Below are 17058 nucleotides of genomic sequence, written 5' to 3'. Positions count from 1 at the left end.
GCCCAGGACTGGGCACCTGGGCCTCACCCCATACCTGTCCGACCTCATCTCCCACTGCACTCTTGCTCGCTCCCGCTGCTCCGCAGCCTCCCTGCTGAACTCGGCTGAAATCCCCGCAGCACTCCGGCCTCAGGGCCTTTGCACATATAATTTTTACTAGACATACCTGCATCCTTGCTCCCCAGTACCCTCCAGTCTTTGTTCAAATGCTCCCTTCTCAGTGAGAAATGGAATAGTTCCTGTCATATCAATAAACAAAGGATGTCACAGTCATCAACGACTGCAGCCCTCCAACAAGACCTGGTGAGTCCTGAGGAAACTCAGGAAGTGAAAACACAAGATACTGGCCCCAGATGGTTGAGGTGCATATCAAAGGAATGATTTCAGTGAGCCCAGACTCTTGCATCTTCCCATACATAGAAAAGCACTAAATTCCTTAACTTGAGGTATCTGGTTTTCTTTAATTAACTATAATCTTCTGATGCTCCCGACTACCTGCCCTTTGTTGCAAAATATCCTGGCTCCTCCCCTCGCCTCCTCCAGCAGTTTCTCAGAGCTATCTGAAACGCTGTCTCCTGGGCTGCAGTCCTCATTTTGCCCCAAATAAAACTTAACTTGCTGGGGGGCTTCCCTGGCGGTGCAGTGGTTAAGAATCCACCTGCCAATGTAGCGGACACGGGTTCGAGCCCTGGTCCGGGAAGATCCCACATGCCATGGAGCAACTAAGCCCGTATGTCACAACTACTCAGCCTGCGCTCTAGAGCTCGCGTGCCACAACTACTGAGCCCACGTGCCACAACTACTGAAGCCCGCACACGTAGAGCCCGTGCTCCACAACAAGAGAAGCCGCTGCAACAAGAAGCCTGTGCACCGCAACGAATAGCCCCCGCTCACCACAACTAGAGAAAGCCCACGTGCAGCAAGGAAGACCCAACGCAGCCAAAAATAAATAAATAAAACATAAATAAATTTATTTAAAAAAACCCCTTAACTCGCAACTCTCACGTTGCGCATAATTTTAAAGTCAACATCAGCAAGGCCTTTCCTGACTACAAGAACTGAACCCTCACCCCAACCCCTTACTTCCTATGCCCCATCCCAGCTTCTTCTTCCTCTATAGCCTCACCTTTCACTGTATCATCCATATTACTGAGTCATCTTGTTTATCGTCTGTCTCCCACTGAATGTCAGCAGGATCGCCCTTAGGCTGGGCAGGAAGGGCCTTCGCCCTGTGCATTAGAAGGCTCTGCTCTGGCCCTCCTGCCCCTCCTATGGAGCTAAGGAGCTGTGACTGCTAGAACCTGTGCCCCCCACCCTGCCCTCTAGACCATTCCCTGCATAAATTGTCCCAGACCTTCCCCAGGTCTGTCCTGAGGGCAGCCAGCACAGCCCAGGTGTGTACTCCTAGGCCCAAGGGGTGGTCAGTGGAAAGCTATTTGTGTAGGTCGGTGGACAGAGCTTGGACGGGTGGGCTGGGGAGTACATACACACACACACATGTGCACAAGGACCCTCATGGTGTAGGATGGAGCCTGGGGTAGGTAGAGTAGTAGGCTGACCACCGCTCCTGGGCTGGGGTCTAACTCTGCCCGTGCAGCCGCATTCTGCCTAGTACTCTAGGTGTCTGGGAATCCAGATTAAAACCTGGCCTTCCAGATCGCCATGAAGACATGCTTGTCTATGTAGGAAGATAGGATATCTTTTATTTAACAGTTTTTGACCTAGACTCACATGGTAGGTGGGCCCTACACACATTTTTTTTCCTGGAGCCCCCCATATATTAGGGCTGGGATTTTTAAGTTTTCTGCATTTCTGTATCCCCTGCAACCTAGAACAGTGCCTGGCATAGAACGCATACTCAATAAACAGTTGTTAAATTAAGGAATAAAGAAGTCCTGGGGTGATGCCCCACATGCCCCAGATGCAGTTGGAAATGCTGTGGCTTTTGTGTGTCAGGATCTTAGAGTCTCAGGGTCAGGTGGGGCCAGCTCTGCCGTGGAGGGGGCTAGGCCATACCTGAAGAGCCTCCTCCACTGCCTGCCTGCCCCATGTTCCCAATGTAGCTAGAGTTTTTTCCTACGGGTAAAAAGAGCGCATACTAGGGAATTAAGGAGACCTGGACCCCAAAACTGTCTCCGTCACTTGTGTGAAGGGCACGGCCACATGTGTGGCCGCATGTGTGAAGGGCACGGCCAGTCACCACCGCCGCCACTGTCACCATCACCATCACCATCACAGCGTCCAAGGCAGTTCCTGCCGCAGGGCAGCCAGTGTGGCTGTTCCACCCTCAGCTTCCCTAGCCCTCAGCGGCCAGGCTGGGAGGCGCTGGCCGTGCTGTGGTTCGAGTGGATGGTGCCCTCTGCTGGGTGCAGAGGGGAAGGGCCATCGGGGAAGCCACAGCCACCCTAACCACTGACGTCCCTTTCTGCAGTCGGGAACGCTAAGGGTAGGAAGGGCTGTTTCCGCCCAAGCTGTGAGTGTGGAGATAAAGGAGCAGCACCCAACGCTGTCAGTCTGTCAGCCACCACCACGCCGTGATAAGAACAACACTTAGGCAGCGCTCCTGTGCCAAGCACCGTTCTAAGCACTTCACAGATACTGACTCATTTACTCCTCCACCTTCCAGGTGAAGAAAGTGAGGCACAGAAAGGTTAAGTGATTAGCCTAAGGCATCGTGCCTGGAGGTGCTGGGATTTGAACCTGTGCCCAGAACCACGCCTCCTGGGTGGATTATTTTCGTGGGAGGTGGGAGGTAGGCTCTGCCTTTAGCCAGAAGGAGTGGAGCCCCCAGTGAGTCTGGAACTGGACACAAAGGGTGTGAGCTGCCCAAGGGGCTTCCCAGGGTGACTGCCCCCACCCTTTCAATGGCAGGACCGTTGCCCGGCTGACCTCAGGGCCCCCCCTTACTGGCCATCCCTCAGCATTTCCCTACCTGGGTCTTCTTGCTGCATCCCTGTGTGGGCCTGTGGTTAAGGAAAGTCCATGTCTAGCATAGGAAGCCAGGAATTTGAGGCCTCAGCTACGTGCCAACCTTCCGGGGATGAAATCCATCCCCTCAGGCCCCTTCAGGGACTGGCAAAGCCCACCTGGTGAGATGGCTCCTATCTTCAGCCTTTTGGGGAGGAAAAAAAAGATTGTCAGGTCAGCCACCAGGGAAAAGGCATGGTGAGAAGTGAGGCCTGGGTTCTGCCCATCTCTGCCCCGCTGGAGCGATCTTGGGGAGTCCCTGCTTTTGGAACCTCTATCTTTTCCAATCTGAAAAATGACAGGGGTAGATTGGGGGCAATTTTCAAAATGCTCTGCATTTGGGTTCTTAAGGAGAAACACTGGGAGGATGAGGCCAAAGGCAGGTCTCTGGGCACCCTGACCCCTTCTTCCCAAAGCTTTACTTCAATTATTTTCTTTGTTGGACTTGGGTTCTGCAACTTTGGCTTTAAGTCTGGGGGAAAATCATTTAATAGAATGAGCCTGAGGGGTCCTTTCAGCACCAACCCGTCTGAACCCTCCACTTAGAATTAGGCAGCCTCGATCACAACCAAGACCACAGGCCCCCTCACCCCTCCCCAGTTGTTGGAGGGCTGGCTTTTTTCTTTTTCGGCTATACTGCGTGGCACTCAGGATATTAGTTTCCCGACGGGGGAGTGAACCCACACCCCCTGTAGTGGAAGCGCAGAGTCTTAACCACTGGACCGCCAGGGAAGTCCAAGAAGGCTGGCTTTGAAGCATCTGAAGAGATGGATGCTCCAGGGAATTTATTTTATCATTGTTAAGGCCGAAAAACTACAAGTACTAATGTCCATGGATGGTAGTAAGATTACATACATGCCAGCACATCCAAACTAGATGTGATGGAGACGATAAGGCAATCCTTCTACGTCCTGTTATGAAAAGATATAATGCAAAATGTGTATGTAATGCATAGGGGGGAAAAGACTGGAAGGATGCACGTTCAACTGTTAGACCTCAAAATGTGAAAGATTCACATTCAGGGTAGGCAAAGCAAACATGCAGGTGGTCCCCATTGGTATGGCGGGCCACACTGGTTATTTACAGCCAGCACTCACTCAGTGGTTAGCACTGGAGACCTACCAGCTGCAAACAGTTTGACTTATTATAGGCCCTAAAGACCAGAGTCCATCTTTCAGATGAGACGCAGGTCCCGGGTGAGTGACATAGCATGCGTCCGCAGGTCCCGAGTGAGAGAGTGACATAACATCCATCCCCGTCATACAGCCCAGGCTCGTTCCTTCCAAATCACTCAGAGGCTGGTGGCGGGTTCCATCACCAAGGGAATCCAGATCCACCCGCAGAGACAAGGCTTGGCTAGGAAAGGCTGCTTTTGCTCCTCCGCTCCCTCCAAAAATCTCAGGGGAGGAAGGCCAGCCTGGACAGTGGCTCCTTGGTTTTATTATTAGTCTCAGCTGAAGATAGGGTTTCAGGCTTTATTCAGGCTTCTCAGAGAGGCATTTAAGATAAGGGGCAGCAGGTGTTTGCTGGCTGAGACACCTAATCCTCCCCGCACAACCTTAGCAGCAGTAGCAGCAGGGCCCTGGTAGAGGGGAAGCTGAGGCTGCGGGAGCCAGATGCTGCAGCTTGAGGGAAAGGCAGGAGGTGCTGTGACCGTGGGCTCAGGTGCTACGGACCAAGGAGCTTTCTTAGCAGACTCAGTTCCCTTTAAACTTCCCCATCCAGGGCCTGAGGCTTCAGGACACCCACGGCCTCACGCTTCAGAGCCTTGGTCTTAAACTCACAGGTGCATCAGAATCACCTGGAAGGCTTGTTAGACAAGATTGCAGGGTCCTGCTTGCAGAGTTTCTGATTCGGCAGGCGATGCCGACGCTGCTGACCCAGGAACCGCACTTGGAGTACCATTGCTTTAAAGAATCAGTCACTCCTGCAGGAAGGACACATTGATTTCAACTTCAGCGACATTTTCAGCTTCACTTCGGATTCTTTTCTTCTGGTTCATTGCAAAGACAAATTTAAAACTTCGCTTTAACAAAGACACACATGGAATCCCTGCTGCCTCTTCATCCTTATTCCTGCATCTGTGCCCTGGTGTTGTCAGGAATGTTCCAATTTCATTGGCATCCTGGGTGAGTTCTCTAATTTTCTGTCTCTGGCTTGATTTTGATGATGATCAGGCGTCATTTAAAAACACAATGAGGCCATTCTTTAAAGGAGGAAGATCCCCTCAGAGGGTGACTGTGAGGATTTGTTTAGAGGAAGTAACTGAAATTAAGGGCTGTTTGGGTCTAAACAGTACTGAATAAATGGTAGCTGTTACCAATGAACACAGATAGCGCTTACCATGTGCCAGATGTTAATTCACTTAATCTCCATAAAAACTCCCCATTTTATACATGAAAAATCTGAGGCAGGTAGAGGTTAAGGGACTTGCTGGGAAGGAGCGGAGCCAGATTCTCCCCAATTCCTGCCTTTCGACACAGAGCCCACAGAACAGGAGAGGAAATCTTCACGTACTGCACCATGTATGTGTGCAGCCACTGGTCCAGAAAAGACATGGCCTGCAGCCCTGGTGCCGCTAAGCCCAGGGGTAAGCAAGTTAACGGTTCTCACACAGAGTTAGCAGTTCTGAATCTGTAGGGAGGACAGCAGAAGGTTTGCCCCTACCTGGGCCTGTCAACAGATCCTGAGCTTCCTCTACCATCAGGAGGAAGCTGGGGGGAAGCCCGCAGGGCTAAAAGCATTTTCTCCCCCTTGTACAACTCTCAAAGTTCTCGAAAACCACTGAATTGTACACTTTAAATGGGTAAATGATATGGTGTGTGAATTATACGTCAATAAACTGCTACTAAAAAAAAAAGTTCACTCCCCTGGCACCTCTGGGAAAAGTTCCTTTAATAAAAAAGTTCTAGTACATTTACAGCATTGTCATCACCCTTCCTCTACACCACTCGATAGGGAAAGTAAAAAATAAAGGACCACCTAAACACGCTCGGTATAAAAACGCAGTAATCCATTCAAACAGGAGGCCTCGGGGCCCAGACATCAGAGAGAAATGCAACGCATGAGGGCACATGAGCCAGGCAGCTCTGGCCTGGGCTTCTGGAGGACCCCAGGGGCGGCTGAGGACCTGGTTCTAACTTTTTGAAAATAGCATTAAAAAAAAAAAAAATCCAGATTGCAATAAGAGGCCTCTTTCTAAGGAGGAGGGTCCATTCCAGAGAGAACGTCAACATGGGGGAGTCAGAGTCGGTCCAGGCCCGGTACACAGGGCTGAGCATCTTACGGCAGGGGAGAGACTCCCGGAAATTCGGCAGCCCTGGCCGAGGCTAAGAGGTTTTCACTGTTGAAATCAAACTGCCAGGGTCCCTCCATGCTGAAAGGCTTAGAAACCTGCCCCTTTAACGTCATGCCTCTTCCCTCCAAGTTGCTAAGGCTACTTCTCAACAAGCTTCGAAGTCCCCGGCCGAGGTGGGGACGGAGACCCCTTGGAGATGCAGCTGCGGGCCTGGTGTTTAGGCCCCCGGCGCTGCAGGCAGGGAGGCCTAGTCGTCCTGGCCCCCGCCATACATGTCTGCCAGCTTCTTGAAGCGGCTGCCCCATTCATTCAGATAGTCGTAGTCTTGGTCCTGGTCGGAAGCAGAGGAGGTGAGCGAACTCAGGGAGGCGGCATCGGAGCCGCTGCCCTCATAGTCGAACACCAACAGGGAGTCATAGGGTGGGGCCGTGGGGTCCGTGTTGGCCGCCTTCAGGTTCTGGGGGACAGAGAGCAGGGGGTTAGGAGCTGCGGGATCAGACACCTGGCAGCTGTGAGAGCCCCGGCAAGTTAACTGAGCCTGCATTTCTCCATCTGCGAAGCCAGCTCTCCCCTCCTTTAAGGTTTTGAAGGTTGAAAATGAAATAATGCACATAAGTCCTCAGCACAGGGCCCAGCCTGGAGCGAGCACTCAGTGTGACAGGCCAGCAGTTCAGGGTGGGGGCTCTGGAATCAGACTGCACACACGATGTGTAAACTTAACCTCTCCGTGCCACTTTTTCCCCCCTCATCTCTAAAATGGGAAGACTTCTTATAGTTTTAGAGGAATAAATGAATATACGTAAATATAAAAGCACTTATTAGCATAGTACCTGGCATATAGTGGAACACTATTTCCTCATTTGTGAAATGAGGAAGACAGCAGGATTCCTACTCTGCAGAGTTGATGCAGGCAGGCATTAATTGAGACAGTATCTGCAAACTGTCCAACACAGATATTCCGGAAACTGTCTTCATCTAACCGGAGGGAAAATCTCCTGGTTATTTGGCTCCAAGGCAAAGTTGCCCTGAGCAACTTTCCCCAGCGACTTTTGTTTTTGCCCAGGATTCTCAAATATGCTCAGGCTAAAGAACAGAGTCTGACCACCAGGCTATTTCTAGAAAGCAAGAAAGGTAAGAAGGGTTCAAGCCAACGTGAGGTATCCTGACCACCCATTGAGCTCTGTGCCCACTGCTGCTTCCTTGAACTCCCCAAATCCATCCATCCTCCCCTCCTTCCTTCTTTCCTCCCTCCCCTCCCATCTCTTCCTCTTCCTTCCCTCCCTCGTATTAAAAACCTCCTTTGACTCACTGCTATCAAGGTACCAGGCTGTGCTAGGCTCATATCACTCATCTTCTGTGTACCTAGGTTGTGGTTCTCACAGCCCTGGCTATATATCTGATTTCTTTGGGGAACTAAAAAAACATCAGAGCCTAAAAAAAATGAATGTCTGGGTCCCAGGCACTGATATTTTTCAAAATTCCTCAGATAAATCAAATATGTGACCAGAATTCAGAATATCAGAGACACTTAGCTATTAGCAACAGTAGCTATCATTACCTAATACATGTTAGGTACCAGGCCAGCGGTTCCCAAACTTAAATTATCTGGGAATCTTTAAAAGAATTCTGAAGCTCCAGTCACATCCAGATCAACTGAATCACAGTCTCAGGGGGGTGAGTCAGAGGCATCTGTTTTTGATGTTCCCTGTGCTAGCACGGTTCCAAGTGATCACGCATCCAATCCCTAAAGCACCCTATGACAGAGGACACCAACTCTGCTCCAGATTGGAATCACCTGAGAGCTTTAAAAATTCAAATCCAGAGAGTCTGGCTACAGAGTTTTCTCCTGACAACCACTACATTTGCTGAATAAAGAAATAATTCCTAACCTATTCTTAACCACTCTGAAACTTAGGGTTTTATGGAGGAGGAACAGAAGCTCAGAAGTTACTCAAATATGCCAGAGGTCACACAGCAGGTTGGAGGTAGAGTCAGGATTTGAACCCAGAGCCAAGACTCCAAGCCCGTCTGTGCTCGTGCTGCTGATGCTTGAATAAAGGGCTGCCCTAGGATGGCCCCCCATGCCTCACCTCGATGATGAAGTTGCCAATTTCATCTGGGTTGGCTGGCCGTGGACGGTATGTGGGTGTGGGGATGAAGGTTGGCGCCACATCGTTGCGGAGAACCAACTCAGGCCGGGCCTCCAGGCCCCGGTGGAGTTGGGTGATGTCATAGTCCTTCATGAAAGGGGAAGGTCATGGGATGGAGAAGGACCCTTCCACTCCCCCCATTTACATTTCACCCTAGTTCTGTACCATTTGGATGTTCTGGTTCATGGGTAGGTCTTAGAAGACAGATAATGTCAGAGATCTCTGAAAGCCCTAGTTTCCAAACCCCCTCCTCCCCAGTTAAGCACAGGTTCAAGGTCAAGGTGGCTGGGGCCAAAGAGACTAGAGCCATGGACCAGACACCCTTTCAGAAGATGGATGCTTCAGACCAGGGTCTGGTTGATGCAGCTGACATGGTTAATTGGTTGACCCAACCATCCCTGCCAGTGGCTGTGGGGGCCATCCACCTCCCGACCCCCAGACCCCCCAGTGCCCCACCTGGTCCTCCTCGCCACCCCCCTCTTCGCCGTAGTAGAAGACGTTGTCACGGGTGTCGTCTTCTGGGAGCAGAAGGGGCTCCTTGATCTTCCGTTTCTTTCTCACCAAAAACAGGAGCACCAGCAGGAGGACTGCAAGAGATGGGGAGTGTGAATATTCACCCCCCAGCAACCACACGGCTGGCCAGGACCCACAAACCCCCAGAGTCCCATCTAATTCTAGACCCCTCTACTCAGTAGCCAGAGCTTAACACACTTCAGTGGCCCCCTTGCACCTAGGAAAATCCCTGACTCCCATCAAGCCTACAGGACTGGCCCCTACCTGTCTCCAAGCCTCCCTGCCACCCAAGTCTAGTCACATTGGCCTCCTCGGGGTTCCTCAAATATACCCAGCAGTCTCCCACTTCACCTGGAACACTCTCTATGCCTATGCATGGCTCTCATCCTTGAGCTCTCAGCTTAAAATCACCTCCTCCTACTGGCATTCTGACTTCATTCCCCCACCTGTAATTCTGTATCATTTTACTGTCAGTCTTCCCATATTGGTGGTACTGGTCCTTAAGGAAACCCTCCTTTGTGGGGATGGGAATCTCCCAGCAGATGTTACTTTTCAACATGACTCTTTTTCAGTCACTAGGTGTCCTCTAATAACCATAGACTTTAAGTTAAAAGCAAGACAGTGTGGGCTTCCCTGGTGGTGCAGTGGTTGAGGGTCCGCCTGCTGATGCAGGGGACACGGGTTCGTGCCCCGGTCCGGGAAGATCCCACATGCTGCGGAGCGGCTGGGCCCATGAGCCATGGCCACTGGGCCTGCGCGTCTGGAGCCTGTGCTCCGCAACGGGAGAGGCCACAGCAGTGAGAGGCCCGCGTACGGCAAAAAAAAAAAAAAAAAGCAAGACAGTGCAACTTTGATATAACGCAGTAATGTGAACTTAGGTGCAAACGCTATTTTGGAATTTTAAGAGAGGGACTAGGTTTTAGTAATATGGTTTGAAAGGCTGACAGTCTATTTGGACACAGTGGGGACTGGCCAGCTAGTGCCTAGTTGCTCGCCTTACCCCCAGTTAATCCCATATGAGGAGGGTACCCCCTGGCCCTCTCTATGGCTGTTTAATGTAAGAGGATAGAGCCACTGTTTAGCTTTATCCCTTTTTTTGACTGCCGGTGGAACCACTGTCTCCCTCTGGCCAGACAAAACTGACCTAGCCTTCTTTGGGAGCCCATGGGTTCTCAGGATGCACACCCTCTGTGGGCTAGACCGTGACTCCTCCCTCACCTTTTCCTCCCCCCTGGGTCTGAGGAAAGGCAGGAGGCAACCCGGACTTCTCACCTGCACCCAAAGCTTATATATCCAGCTGCCTACTGATACCTCCATTTGGACTCTTCCCACGGTCCTTCCCAAACTGGTTAATGGAAGCTCCATGTTTCTACTTGTTCAGGACTTGGAATCATAGATGGCTCTTTTCCTCATACCACATATGAATCTGAATCGATTCTACCTTGAAACGTGACCACCTCTCACTCTGCCACCCTGGGTCTAAGTCACAACTACCATCTTACCCCTAGATTATGGCAGTAGCTCCATATGGCAATCTGTCCCCACCCTTGGGGCCCTCTACAGTCTGTTCAGTAGGAATCCTATAAAATTCAAGTCAAATCACATTGCTCCTCTGCTCCAAACCCGATGACTTCCCATTTCAACCAGAGTGCTTACAATAACCTACAAGGCCCAACACAAGGCTCCGCCACACCCATCACTTCCCTGACCCCATCTCATCTCATCTCTTACTCTCCTCCCTCTTGCTTTTTCCATCCCAGTCATTGCTGTTTCCACACATAAAGCACAGAGCTGCCTCAGGGCCTTTGCACTTGATGTTCCCTAGGTATCTGCGTGATTTGCTTGCTCACCTCTTTCAGGTCTTTACTCAAATATCCCCTTCTCTGTAAGGCTACTTCTTGCCCACCCTACTTAAAATGGCAGACCTCCTTCCCCGACTTTTTTTTAATCCATAGCAACACCTATTTCTCTGCCAGATTATTTGTCGTCTGCTCGCTGCACTGGAAAGTAAGCTCCATGAAGGCAGGGACTGGTCTGTTTTGTTAAGTGTTGTACCCTCAGCGCCTAACAGTGCTTGCTACACAGTATGATGGCTAAATAAAGCTTGCTCTTGTATTCATATGTGATTGAACGCATGTTTTCTGTGTAAGGACAATTCAGAGAGTGAAAAAAGCAAATGTGATAGGTTCTACCTTTAGAGCAAAGAAATTAGTTTTTAACTAAACATTTCTGCTCACTAGACCAATGGCTCTCAAGCTCTAACATGCATCAGAATCCCCTGAAGGGCTTGTTAAAACACAGATTACCGAGTCTTACCCCTAAGCTTCTGAATCAGTAGGTCAGGAGTGGGCCAGAGAATTAGCCTTTCTAACAAATTCCTGGTGATGCTAACGCTGTTGGTTGGAGACCACGACTTCAGAACCACCGCTCTAGCCACTAGATGATCTGACAGCAGGGTCGAGTCTGCTCCCCAATGTATCCCCAAAGCCTGGCACCTTCCAGAACCTCCATCAACATCTATGGATTGAATGACACTCCAGGAATTAAGAGTTTAAGGAACAGTTGCACAATGTTGGTGGCCCCTTAGTCCGTGAAGTTCAGGGTAGAATCAGGTCTTCTAACTATCCCGTCCTCAGAAGGGGAAGGGTGCCGGCACTCACACAGCAGAGCCAGGACAGCACCCAGGATGGGGAGGAGGAAACTCCCCTTCCAGCGTTCGGGGCAGGTCTCCACGTGGCCGTGGCAGTCACAGACGGTGGCCCTGATCACTGTCAGCTGTTCCTTGTTGCCGTGGTCGGACAGAGAAAGGTGCACGTCGTATGTGTCTTGCTTCAGGAACTTCTTCAGGGACAAGGCCACTGTGTCTCCTGGAGTGGACAGACAATTATTCATCTCAGGAGACCACAAATGGTGGGAACCGAGCACACCATGACGGAGGTTTGAGGAGGCAGCCTCTGCATCTGGGCAACAGGAAGCAATATCCCCAAAGCACATTATACCAAGTGTTAAAAACTGATATTCGGCCAAAGCCAAATTTACCACTGTGGAAAGGATTATTTGGATAGAAGAATAAATTCATCACTTTATTTAAAATAAATCAATAATCACAGCATTTTTTAAATACGATGTTTTTAAAAAGTCATGGCATGTAGAGCCAATAATTTCTCAGTACCATTAGCTGCTAGATTATTCCTTGCCGCAAAACAAACAAACATTGTTCTTCCTAAAAGATAGCTAACCCAATCTTTTAATATTTACATTAACTGGCCACCTGTTTTCCTATTTGAAAGTTCACTACCATTTATTATTGCAGCATTTTGCTCTTGCAATAGTAAATATAATGTTTACACCTCAACCGTATGATAGAATTTCAGTATCTGAAACACGGATATTCTGAGTGAGCATCAATTATTAATAAATCCAAATGCATATGACTTGGTGATGTAACTGATGTTGTTAAGCAGATCAGAGAGGGTGCTAACCTGTGTTATCCAAGCATTAGTGACTGCACACAAGTTCAGAGATGCCGGCAGTGAGGCTGCAACGGGCACTGTGCTAACCAGCCTTCAAAGGCCCGGGGCGGGCAGCAGGCAGCCACAGAGCAGAAGCCAAGCCTCAGTGTGGCCTGCACGACGGGTACCACTCTGGGGAGGGTGTGCAGCACTCCTGGAGTGGGGAGGGGGGCTGTGTTTGTGGGTGAGAAATATAGGGTCAGAGGCCTCTCTGAAGAAAGGCCTTCCGTTTAGACCCAAGTTTCTCAAAGAGGGCACTATTGGCTTGGATGGAACTATTCTTCATCATGAGGAACCTTCCCAAGCATTCAAGTCCTCACCACTAAATGTCAGTAGTGTCCCCCCCATCACTGGGACATTCAAAACCAACCCCACGTTTCTAGCCCACCCACCCTCAGGCTTGCTGGCCTATTTCAGCAGTGACCTCAAGCCACTTTCAGTTCAAAGGCTCTGCACGCTCGCTGGGACCCTCTTAGTTAAAAGGCCAGAAGGGAGAATTCACCCTGTTGCCATTCGGCAGCGGCAGGCAGAGAGAGTTCTGTAGGCTAAATGTTTGGTCTACCAAGTGGAGAGGCCAACATGGGGTATTTCACCCAAACATCCCTCCTGCTATACTGTTCCCACGCTGGAGGGCTGAATTCTCAGCTGATGATGGTGCTGGTGGCGGTGTCAGTGACTAAACTGACACTTGCTATGTGCCAAGCCCAACTCTGATATCCACCCCAACTTTAAGAGGCAGGTTCTGTTATCCCCATTTTACAAATGCAGACATTGAAGCTTAGGGAGGTCAAGTAAGCAGCCCAAGGTCACACAGGTGTAGAGTCTGGATTAACTCCTCTGACAAAAAAACACAGACAGAACAACTAAGTCAAAACCAAGAACCGGGTATCAATGCTAGTATCAGGTGTTGGCACCACTGAGCTTTGGGCCTAATGCTCACACTTGACAGAGTCAGATCTGTGATTGTTTGGGAAACAGTGGTGGTGAAGATGGCCACTGACATCTACCGAGCACTGATATACCAGACAAGATGCCTTTCAGGCACTCATTTAATCTTCACAGTGATTGTATGGAGGTAGGTACTATCATGGCAGCATTCTACAAGTAGGGAAACTGCAGAACAGTGAGGTTCAGTAACTTGTCCACAGTCACGAACCTCGTAAATGGAAGGGCTGGATCTTGAACCAAGGCATTCTGGCTCCAGAGTCTACGCTCTGTAAACGATACAGTCAGGGCGGGGGAAAATTGGCTTCTAGGCCACAAGGTGGTGACAGGAGACCAATTTGGGTTCCCTCAAGGAAAGGTGCTGGATATACATCCCCAAATCACAGGAATCATAAAAATGAGACAAGATGTGTGTTTGAAGCAGGTCTCCCCAGTCCTTTCTGGGCGGGGCTCAGCAGCAGTAATAGGTACCAGGCATTTCGTTACTTCGGGGCAGAACCTGAATGTTCTGGCTCCCCATTCCCCTCCTGGGGGACTCTAGCTCCAAGAGGAAGAGGAAGATGCTTTAAACCAGAGTGAGCAGGGTTTCTCCAGGGGCCTTACTGGCACTTGGGCCTGGATGCATCTTTCTCACACACCTGGGTCCTTGCCCACTTGATGCCAGCAAGTCCTTTCTCCAGTCCTGTGACAACTGAAAAACCACTCAAGGCTGAGGAGCTCCAGGGGGATGGGAAAGAGGAAGGACAGGGAGGTGGCTGGGAGCAGGGATGTGGGGGTGAGGGACCCCCGCTTCAATTTCTGCTCCACTGCTTATCCACACTGTGCCCTTGGGCACACTATTTAACCTCTCTGAGCCTCATTCTCATCTGTAAATAGGGATAAAAATACTGATCACAGAGGATGGTAGAAATATTAAATATGGAAAAGTACAAAAAGCATCTTGCATATCGCCAGGATTTGATAAATGGTAAGCTGCAAAGTATCCTGGTATGGCAGACTGCCTGCATTCCAATCCTGGGGCCGTCATTTTCTAACCATAATGCCCTTGGCAATATATTTAAGCTTCTGTAAGCCTTGGTTTCCCCATCTGTAAAATGGGTGCACATGCATGTATGTGTGAGATAACAGTACCTTCTTTACAGGGTTGTTGTGAGGTTTAAGTAGCCGAATCTACTTAAAGCACACATAGCACACAGCAAGCATAGCACACAGCACATAGCACACAGCAAGCATGCTCAGGCATGTTAGCTGTTATCACCGTGCTGGAGTTCTGACTCCCTCATTATGTGAGAGTGAGAAAGGCACATCCCATGTCTCTGGGCCTGTTTTTCCAATTGTACAGGCAGGTGGTTGAGCTAGAACGGTCTTTAAGGGCTCCTGTGGAATTCCAAAGGCTTACACTAAGTTAATAAGCAGCATTTAACTGACATTCTTGAGGAGACTGGTAATTCGGTGACCCACAAGACACTGGGGCAAGAAGGTGTGTCGGGTCTTGGTAGGGGGCAGACACCCATCTGCCACCACCACTCAGTTACCTTTCTCATTGACCTCTGCCGTCCAGTAGATGTCCGAGTCGTGTGTGAGCTGGGCCCGGAAAGGGGAGGTGTGGGGGGACAGGTCCTTGTCTGTGATGTTCAGCACCTGAGGCAAAGGGCTTTGGTTGCAGATGGTGATCTGACAGGGCTCAGGGACCGGGCCATGGTCATTGACATCCATCAGTGTTAGCAGGAGGGTCCCCGTGCCAGTGGTGGGAGGGCTCCCTGTTTGTAATCACACACATGATCTCTTTTCAGCATGTGCCCTTGGTTGGGTTGATGAATCAATGTTAAGCTCCCCCAGGACCTACCCAATCAGCCTCAGGAGGGTCCTATTTACTGTCTAACTGTAGCCTTTCAAGAGCCTCTGAACACTAGCTTCATTATAGATCAAACCAGTGATGACAAATGCATGGCAAACATACCATCATTCTCATTTTGTGTCCATGGCAGACATTACTAACTGATCACAACACAGCTGCAGTCACTTCATCCAGACAGCCACTACCAATCTATTACAAAGAGAAACCTATTGGCCACCTCAGGGTTGATGCAGTGTTTGCTGATCAGCTTCAGGGAAGTTTTGCTTCCCAGCCCTGCAGTAACCTCTCGCCTGCCTCCAGGCCTTGGTTCAGTATGTGTCAAATAGAGATGGTAATTACATCATCACCCCCAATCCTATCATGGTGTGACATCACTAATCAATCATGACACTTTCCAGGCAGCCCTTTTCAATCACTCATAAGGGGAAACCAACAGGCCAATTCAGGGCTCAGTGAACCACAAACTTAGGCTGAAAGGAGTCTTCAGGATACTTCCTAACTCCTGGGTCTTAGGGAACTGGAAACCAGCCAACCCTAGGACCACCCTTTAAAAGACCCCTCTGAGAGACCCCTTTGACCTCCCAGCTAGGATTGCTGACACCGCTTCCCCACACCACACTCTGTCTGTGGAGGGGACATGTGGTGTCCTTGGCTCCAAAGGTGCTCATGTGGAGGGGCTGGGAGGAAGCTCTCACCATCATCCGTGGCCAAGACCATGACTTCGTAGATGTTCGTCCTCACAAACTGCTCATCCTCACGGTCCAAGACCCCTGCAGCAGTGACCTGCCCACTGTCTGGGTCCATTGCTAGCCACCCTGCTGGGTCTCTCAGGATGTGGTAGCTGGAGCAGAAAAGTTGAGAAGAATCACACTCAGAATACTTAGAGTTCTGGAGTCATCATTCAAAGCCTCCTCAGGCCAACTGGCTGAGGGTTTCATAGGACTCAGGGCTCCTAAGCAGGATTACGTGGAAAATGCATCTCACCCCCAAATGGGAGCCTGAGCAGAAGGTGGGGTCCCAGCAGGGACACATGAGAGGGAGCAGGAATACCTGTCCCCTGGACTTCAGCCACGTGGAGGGTAGGAAGGGAAGGCCCTGTACAGGGGTGACGTTCAAAATATTTAATAGTCTTTATGGCAATTAGAACAAATTCTGGCTATAATAAACAACCCACCCAACAGTATCCACGCATTTAGCTGAATTTAAGCCCAGCTCCTATGTACCTGATCTTCTGACTCCCGTTGTCGGGGTCCCGCGCGGTGTAGGTGCAGACAGGCTCACCGATGGAGATGCCCTCCTGGACCTCGATGACTTTGGAGGGTGGGACGAACACGGGCGGCTCATTCACATCCTCCACGTGGACCACTATGGTGGCCGTGGAGGTTGGGAGCTTCACCACAAAGGGAGCCTCGTTGATCACTTCAACGTACAGGGTGTGCTGGTTTTTGGCCTCGAAATCCAAGCCCTGGGACAGAACAGGAAGGAGGACCTGAGCCGCCATTTTGTGAGGAGGCCCCATGCAGTGCTGTGATGCCAGAAGGGCCCACAATGGGGGGCTGGAGGCTCCCACCAGCAACAATACTGCCCCTTCCCTACCCCATAGAGCCTCCTGCATTTCCTGAGTGGACATCCAGTGGGGCCTCTCAGACCACCACCCCAAAGGCAACTAGAGTAGTAAGCCCTAAGCCTAGAACTGGTTCCCTATGGGGTGATGACACCCCCTAGGGGGTGTTGTAGAAACTTGGAGGAGGCATTTCTAGGTGTCCTAATGACTGGGGATGCCACTGGCATTTACAGGCTGGGGCAGGGACACAA

At 50.4% G+C, this 17058-nt stretch overlaps 1 protein-coding gene across 4 annotated transcripts in view; it reads right to left on the bottom strand.

Moving 5' to 3' along the window:
- Nucleotides 1-5845: 5845 nt before the first annotated feature.
- Nucleotides 5846-17058, bottom strand: part of CDH3 (cadherin 3) — a 98070-nt gene continuing 86857 nt past the window's right edge. For all 4 annotated transcript variants that reach the window (XM_089902404.1, XM_022583355.3, XM_089902405.1 and 1 more), the window contains 7 exons: nucleotides 16467-16708; nucleotides 15939-16084; nucleotides 14921-15145; nucleotides 11589-11795; nucleotides 8872-9002; nucleotides 8356-8502; nucleotides 5846-6722 (listed from right to left, as the gene is read on the bottom strand). In XM_089902404.1, coding sequence (XP_089758530.1) covers nucleotides 6513-6722; nucleotides 8356-8502; nucleotides 8872-9002; nucleotides 11589-11795; nucleotides 14921-15145; nucleotides 15939-16084; nucleotides 16467-16708 — 1308 coding nt within the window. In that variant the 3' untranslated portion in view covers nucleotides 5846-6512. The remainder of the gene's footprint in view (nucleotides 6723-8355; nucleotides 8503-8871; nucleotides 9003-11588; nucleotides 11796-14920; nucleotides 15146-15938; nucleotides 16085-16466; nucleotides 16709-17058) is intronic.

The sequence above is a fragment of the Delphinapterus leucas genome, chromosome 20 (genome assembly GCF_059928025.1).
Source record: "Delphinapterus leucas isolate spDelLeu-1000000601 "Yukka" chromosome 20, BTC_Dleu_Yukka2, whole genome shotgun sequence".
NCBI lineage: Eukaryota > Metazoa > Chordata > Mammalia > Artiodactyla > Monodontidae > Delphinapterus > Delphinapterus leucas.
The sequence above is the reverse complement of the archived record's forward strand: the minus strand, read 5'-3'. Positions and strand labels throughout refer to the sequence as shown.